This window comes from Oreochromis niloticus, unplaced genomic scaffold, assembly GCF_001858045.2.
Source record: "Oreochromis niloticus isolate F11D_XX unplaced genomic scaffold, O_niloticus_UMD_NMBU tig00000736_pilon, whole genome shotgun sequence".
NCBI lineage: Eukaryota > Metazoa > Chordata > Actinopteri > Cichliformes > Cichlidae > Oreochromis > Oreochromis niloticus.
The window spans coordinates 433,475-441,748 of NW_020327230.1; the positions used below are offsets into that span (position 1 = coordinate 433,475).

The window sequence follows — 8,274 nt, forward strand, 5'->3', positions numbered from 1 at the left end:
CTTTGTTTAAAGCAAGAAATGGATTTGTAACATGGGGGTGCATATCTCATTCTGAAAAAACTTTAACAACTAATAAGTGTTACCCAAAGCCAATCACCATCATCCAAAGCATCAGTATGGCTCTTCTTTGGAAAGACATGAATTGTTAAGCACAAGGGATATTGTGTAATTGTAATTGTGTAATTTTATTTTATCTTTTGTCTTTGAACCCTTTTATAGCCGACAGGTATTGAAGACGCGTTTTCTAAGAGGATGAAAGTTGGCATTGCGATGGTGAAAGAAGAAGACATCATCGATGTGTTGGTTGTCCTTGAGGCGGCAGTAATCCTGTCTAATCTGAGGGATGTCTCAAGTGCCATTTCCATGCTGATGGGCCTTCTTTTTGCCCTCAACATAGACTATCCAAAGGAACTTAAGGACATCTTTGAAGTCATTCAGAACATCCTAATGAACATTGGTGGAAGGCAGTGCATCTCACTAGTGCATGGTCTAAGAAACAGACTCTTGCAGAAAGCCATGCAGAACTGTAATTGTATGATCCTTAGTGTTAAGGACAGTTTTTATTTTACTGTTTGTTTTTTTATTCTTGCAAGTTCTCATTCTCACTTTTGTATGTCACTAAATGACTACACTTTACATTCCAGATTAGACAATTACTCATTTGTTCATGGTTTAAGAAACTTATGTGAACAACAATATAATGCTGGACTTTGCAGATGCTTATCTCATGCAAGTCAGTAGTTTTTCCTTTGTTTTGCAATTGAGCAGACTCAAACTAATGTTTCTGAAATATCCATATTATCAAATGTTTCAGAAGCATGCAGTCATTTTCAGAGATATTGGTTCTGTGGAATTTGTTGCAATTGTAAACGAAGACAAATACAAGAGTTTGATGTCTTAGTTATTATAAACTGATCTTTACTGTCACTTATCAAAGGTTTTGTACTATTTTAATATTTCAAGTTTTATGCTAACAGGTGTGACTGAGCACAATGAAGTTTAAAAATTTTGTAAATGTAAAGAATAACTTTTCTAAAATAGCAAGTGTCCCGTTGATACATTACATTAATGCAGACTTTATGTTGTTACTTCACAAGAATCACTACTGCTCCTAGAGTATTGGTCAGAATTTCATCTTCACCCAAACTGGGCTCAAGACCAAGTTCAAATTTATTGTTTCACAGGAGGCAGCCTTTGAGTTTTGATGGATTGTGAGCCTGATGAGCTACGTCACTGATTTTTCTGTTTCTCAGATGACTAAGATGGCACAATAAATGGTGAATGTTGGGTGCTCATGAGTAATTGTCTTGTCATGTTCTTAAAACAAACTTTCTGTATGAAATGATCAGATAGACTTTAATGGAATCTGTGGGGTTTTATTTTTTTTCTGTAAACAACAGAAAATTAATTTAAAGGAATGTAGATATTTAAACCTGAGATCTAAGATAAACCTAACAGGTAGTTTTGCTGAAATGGATGTTAGAAAGCCAAAAAAAACAAAACAAAACTTAAGATGTTTAATACACATTTTTCTTTACATCCAGTCAATCAACTCTGATAATTAAAATGAAACTGATTTACAAGTTCACTCAGCTACCTTAAGGAGCTCAGTTAATTAATAAACTTAAATCAACTTAGCTAACAGATTATGTTAGTTAAGCTAAAATAGATTCCTAAGTTAAAAGAACTACTAAAGTATTTGAATTAACTAAAAAACCCAAGTCAACTGAACTAGGACAAGAGTTTAAACAATAGATTATTTTAATTTAGCTGAAAGGGTTTTCCCAAGTAAAGATGACAATTAAAGGAGTTGAACTGACTAATAAATCTCAGTCAACTAAACTAAGATGAAAGTTTAGACAACATGTGATTTTTCATTAAGATAACAATTGGTTGTGTTATAAGAACAAACTCTATTTCTTGACTTAACTTAAAATTTTAAGGCAGCCCTTTACCTCATATTTTTAAGTTGAAACAACAAGTTATATTTTACAGTGTATGTGTTAATAGACCTCTCTGCATCGAATCATATCTGTTATTAATCTCTGTCTCTCTTCCACAGCATGTCTTTATCCTGTTTTCCTTCTTTCACCCCAACCGGTCGCAGCAGATGGCCGCCCCTCCCTGAGCCTGGTTCTGCCGGAGGTTTCTTCCTGTTAAAAGGGAGTTTTTCCTTCCCACTGTCGCCAAAGTGCTTGCTCATAGGGGGTCATATGATTGTTGGGTTTTTCTCTGTATTTATTATTGTGCTATCTACTGTACAATATAAAGCGCCTTGAGGCGACTTTTGTTGTGATTTGGCGCTATATAAATAAAATTGAATTGAATTGAATTGAATTATAGCCTTGGGCTAATTTCCATCTGCAGACCCTCTGGCAGGTTGGTGTTAAACACAAGTTAGTAAAAACATACAGAGACACTATTTACAGGTCATGTGACAAGGACAAAAACAGTCATCACATTATACTAGAACAAACAAATGACAAGAAGAGTGGACACAGAGGACAGTTTAGATAACAATAACAGAAACACATCAATTATATTGCACAAACCCCAGTATTGCACATGCCCTGACTGTCATGATATTGTGTTCACCCATTGCACTAACAGTTGTTTCCCTTTTTGTAATACACTAACTCTTTTTCCCGTCCAATATAAAGCATGATTATTAAACATGATCACATGTTTTTCACATTTTAGTGAAATTCAAAGTAGGTTTTCTAAATTTCGTCCTGTATTGGAGCAGATAACATGTGGACGTCTTTGCCACAAGGATGCTCCTTTTTTCTTTTTTTTTCAGAGGCTCAAAAATAACTGAGCAATTGTCTTCAAGCCATTTCATCAACAGATAAAGCCTGTCCCGTCATTATTCTAAGACAAATTAAACAGATGAGTTGATTTCAAATTATCTGATTGCATTTATTGGTTGTTAATTAGATCCTAGCATATGAGGTCAAATGAATTATCAAAATCAACAACCTGGTTCATTTTTAAAAGGAATGATTGTATTGGCCAGCACAACACAAATAAGGCCTAAAAGACCACAGAAGAAAGCTGAAACGAATGAGGACAGAATTCATAGTTTAAGGAATTTTTTTTTTTTACCACAGCTTAATTTTTAGTACTTTACAAGTCCAATTCCTTAGTCTAAGGGGAAATGGGCTGGTTTCTCTGTAGTGCTTTTCTGCTCTAAAACTCTACATAATTTACATCACTCACCCATAAAGAAATACAAGCACTTTTTTGTATGCTTTTCCTACTGGAATGCTTTCTATGCAACATTCAAACACATTCAGACTGAGATGGATGCATTGGATGGATGCTTCTGAGCTACAGTAGCCCCAGGTGGCTGTATCATAGTCAAAGTCTACTACCAAGAGATCAAGAGTCATCTTCATGAAAGGAAACTGTTACTAGTTGTAAACTGCTGGTTACACTCAAGAACTGGAAGACTGGAATAGACTTTGCCAGAAAAAAACTTTAAAAAAGCAGGAACAGTTCCAAGATGAAATTTTATCAGCATAATTGGAAAAGAAAATGATGAAGAAGGAAAACTGATCTGAAGAATGTCACATCATCTGTGAAAGATGTTGGAGCCAATTTTACTCATTGGAGTAGTTGGAAAGTCATTGGACAGCACTTCACAGTGCAAATAGATAATGACCTTTTTCATTTTTCAAAAAATGAAAACACCTTCTCATGTTCATGTTTGATGATATATTTACAGTAAAATCTGCGATTCACCGGTGTATTGTTTTTATTGTGATCCTCGCTGACCAGGAACATTTCCAGATTTTTGTCTTCAGATTTTTATGGCTTGATATAGATTTAGTGTCTCCACTTTTAAGGTAAAAGGTCATTACTAAGACTGATCTTGGTTTCTGTTAGTGGCCCACTCTTTTTTCTGTAGTTAATTAAGCACAAATCTGTGCTAAATGCCTTTGAGAGAAAATTTATTTGTGTGTGTGTGTGTGTGTGTGTGTGTGTGTGTATGTGTGTGTGTGTGTGTGTGTGTGTGTGTGTGTGTCCTCAGTGAACTGTATCAGTCTCTGCAGTATCTTCCAGCTGCAGCCGTCAGTTCAGCTTCTGTTCAGTCTGACTGAGGGAGGTTTTTGTACGACTGTTTTTCACTGTGTGAACACACCTTGATTGTTGATGTAGTGATAACTCTGACAGTAATAAACTGCTGCATCTTCAGCCTGGACTCCACTGATGGTCAGAGTGAAGTCAGAGTTTGATCCACTGCCTGTAAAACGAGCTGGAATCCCTGAATCTCGAATGCTAGTGTAGTAAATGAACCGTTTGGGAGGTTTTTCATCTTTCTGTTGGAACCAGGCTAAACAGTGAGAGTTGCTTTGAACAAAAACATCCTGACTGGTCCTACACTTGATGCTCACAGATCCTCCCACAGCAGAGCTCACTGCTCCAGGCTGAGTCACTGTGATCTGTCCTCTGGACTCTGAGGATACAGAGACAAAAACATAAAGCAGCTTCATGGTTTTGTGGGCTTCATTTCAGAGGGACAGATGTTGATAGAGGAGAGGAGTTTGATTCTCTGGACTTTACCTGTGAAGCAGCAGCAGAGGAGAGTCCAGATGAGGACGCAGATCAAAGTCATGTTTTTGATGAGGAGGATTTCTGTGGCTTCTGTTGTGATGAAGGACAGCTGTCAGTCATCCAGTGTTCAACTCTCAGGACTATAAACTCTCCCAGAGCACTGGAGCATGGTGCTGCTGATGCAAAGTGCCTCTCTATGGAAATCATGGAAATGCCCTTGTCCATTATAAAAGGTTTACTCTGTGTTCAAGAATCAGTGATTTGGTATTTCAGTCTGCTGTAATTACATCAGATTTTTCTCTTAGTCTTTTTAATTAATCCATTGAGTTTTTCATAAAATCAGCAATTTGCATTTTGTTGATTACTTTTAAAAGTATTTTTTTGAAGTTTTACATTGTGCGTCTTATGCTGAGCAAGCTTTGGTTGTGAGGATTGGGCAGGCTATTCTGTGACATACTTCAAATCTGGCAATACAGTAGGTAAATATTTGCATGAAGAAAAGTCATCATTTCTTCATCTTGCTCTGTACTACACTATAAAGATTACAGCATAAAAACAAATAAGCAGCACATCATCAGAACTTTACTGAATCTTTGCACCAGACTGTGTGTCTTACTCATGGCCGTTGATCATTGGCTGTTTATTAATGGTCATGAGAATTTGCATATTAATGATCAACGAACTGACCTCCCAGCCCACTGTTCATTCACTGGGCTGGTTTCAGTTATTATGCAAATGTACTGTTTATAAGGTTTGGGGAAACCTGCAGTCAGCTGAGACTGAAGAAGTCACTTGGATGAGTGATGAAATGTTTCTCCCACTGATAACATTACATCCAGATGAACCGAATCAACCTTGTGGGTTTTACTTATCTAGATGATTGAGCATGCATCAAGACACCATGTGTGTTAGTGCCTAATTATGAATAATATTACTCAGATATTGATCAGTTCCCTCTAAGCCTGAAGGGAAAAAGAAGGAACACACACATGTAAAGGAAGCACTGAAAACATGCGGTTATCCTAACTGGGCGTTCATAAAGTCAGCAAAGAGGCACAGAAAAGAAGATCAGACACCAGCGAGGGAGGATAAGAAAGACAGACGCAACAACATTGTCATCCCCTATGTAGCCGGTGTATCAGAGAAACTCAGGAGAGTTTTCTCCAAGCACGACATCCCAGTGTACTTCAGACCCAACAACACACTCAGACACAAACTGGTTCACCCGAAAGACAAAACTCCAAAACACAGACTGAACAACGTGGTGTATGCTGTACAGTGCAGCGAGGAATGCCCAGACCTCTACATTGGAGAGACCAAACAGCCACTTCACAAGCGCATGGCACAACATAGAAGAGCCACCTCCACAGGACAAGACTCAGCAGTCCACCTGCATCTTAAGGATAAAGGTCACTCTTTCGAGGATGCCAATGTTCACATATTGGACAGAGAGGACAGATGGTTTGAAAGAGGAGTGAAAGAGGCCATCTATGTCCACTGTGAGCGACCATCTTTGAACAGAGGCGGTGGTTTACGACACCAACTGTCTGCCATCTATAATCCAGTTTTGAGTTCCCTCCCCAGACGCCTTAACGCCCACTCACATCCTGGGCCATCTGACCTCAGGAAATCACATGATAGGGTGGGGCCAGGTTTCACAATGAGCTCACCCGAAACCCTGGCTGATTAGGTCCCACACCCACTTTCACACCTTGGCGCATGTGATTAGAGGATCACCAGGGGGTCCTTTGTCCCTCCTTGGGGGGATACTCCCACTGGGTTTAAATCTGGGACTCTCGGCCATTTGACCTTAGAACTGAAGAAGCTTCTCGGATGAGAGGTGAAACGTCTTCAAGCAACTCAAAGAAGTCCAGACGCTTTTCTTTGCTAACTCCTTTGACTACGATGACCTGGATGACTGAGAACCTTCACAGACATAGATAGAAAGCACTCAGGCATAGGATTTAGTGTTTATATGAACGTCTGTGAATGAGGCGTTTTATGAAGAGCTTTGATTGCTCAAGCAGAGTAGAAAAGTGTTATATAAGAACCAGTCCGTGTACCATTTACCATTGCTTTATCTTCAGCCTGGACTCCACTGATGGTCAGAGTGAAGTCAGAGTTTGATCCACTGCCTGTAAAACGATCTGAAGTCCCTGATTGTCGAGTGCTAGCAGAGTGAATGAGCAGTTTAGGAACTCCTCCATCTTCCTTTTGGTACCAGGCTAAACGGTGATTGTTGTTCCAAACATGAACATTCTGACTGGTCCTACACTTGATGGTGACAGATCCTCCCACAGCAGAGCTCACTGCTCCAGGCTGAGTCACTGTGATCTGTCCTTTGTAAATAGTTGTAAATATCTTGATGTATTCTCAACCACCCAGGTGAGGAAATCCCCCAAAATTCTCTTCTTCTGTTCGTAGTGTTTTCAGTGAGAGAAAGTTTCATCACTTGGACGAGTAAAGAAAGCTTTCTCCAACTAATAATGGCACATCCAAAGAAATGCTCAACTCTTTTGGGACAGTTGTAAAAACTTTTGTAAATTAGGTAACCCTTTCTCTGGCGGTATATGTTGAACACTGCAGCAGCCTCATAGCAGTGAGCCTTTACTGTTGAAACCTGTGTTCCCTTGTTTTTCCAGTAGTAGTTTAGGGAAACAAATGGACTTTTTTTACTTTTAGTTTGGCAGAGAAGATTAGGGACCTTTAGAGATCTTTTGTTTGTTATTTTGGCAGCTCACTGCCAAAGTCAATAAACGGCTGCATTGCATTTACACTTGCGCAGAGATTTTGCTCTTTCTTGGGTGGAGTTGGAGTGTGGAGACACATTCTTGTTACACCGAGGATGTAACACACTTTTGTATAATTTAGTGAGCAGTAACAAATGTCATCTGGGGGATGGGACATGTCCTTCTTTTTATTTTTTTCCTTTGCATGTGTTGCTGTGTCAGTGTTTATTTTTGTTAGAGCATATTGTAGTGTTTCAAGTTTTTGTATATATTGTTTGTGTTTGGGGAGAAGCCCCTCCCTTTCGCCTTCCTCCACTTGATGCTTGATTAGAGACACCTGAAGGGCAGCGAGAGGAGACGCCGTAATGACAGGGGATGGAGAGAAGAGAACAGAGAGCTGAACTGAACGGCGAGCCAAACCGAGGGTTAGCAAAAAGGACGCCCCATATTAGAAAACTGGCCCAGTGAGCTGAGAGCGGTCGAGGGTAGTCTCAGTGGGAAACCACAGCTGACAGTGGGTGCTTGACGAAAGCCGACCGTACGTTTGAACCCGGAGCAGCGGCGGGCGGAGTTCAGAGCTCTGGCCTCCCGGGGTAAGTACCACTTGTTAAGATTCATGTAATACCCCGGGAAATTGAGAAGAGTGACTGCCGCTGCTCTCCTGTGCCTAGCGGAAGCTCAAGCGGAGCGGCGAGGTGACAACAGAGGACGCGGTCGGCCCGGCTCCCACTGGTGTAATCGGATTCTTCACGGCCGGGAAGTGTGGCTGTCACCGCTTGCGGGGTGAGCCGTGTAGAATTTAACAAAGGACCCAAGATACTGATATTGCAGTGAAGTGAGAGGCTTTATTGAGACTGAGTGATTAACAAACAAAAGGTGAGAGTGACAAGAAACAGAACTTAGAAATAATCTATACTGGGAAAACTAAAACCTAAACAACAAACCTGAACATGAGAGGAGACAACAAGCAGGGAGAATTCACAGGATG

At 39.9% G+C, this 8,274-nt stretch overlaps 1 gene segment (V, D, J or C); it reads right to left on the reverse strand.

The window, feature by feature from the left end:
- Positions 1-4,112: 4,112 nt before the first annotated feature.
- On the reverse strand, positions 4,113-4,623 carry LOC109199558 (Ig kappa chain V region 3381-like). The segment is given in 2 exon segments: positions 4,113-4,459; positions 4,567-4,623. Coding segments are annotated over 2 exon segments (384 nt in total).
- Between the last annotated feature and the right edge of the window lie 3,651 nt (positions 4,624-8,274).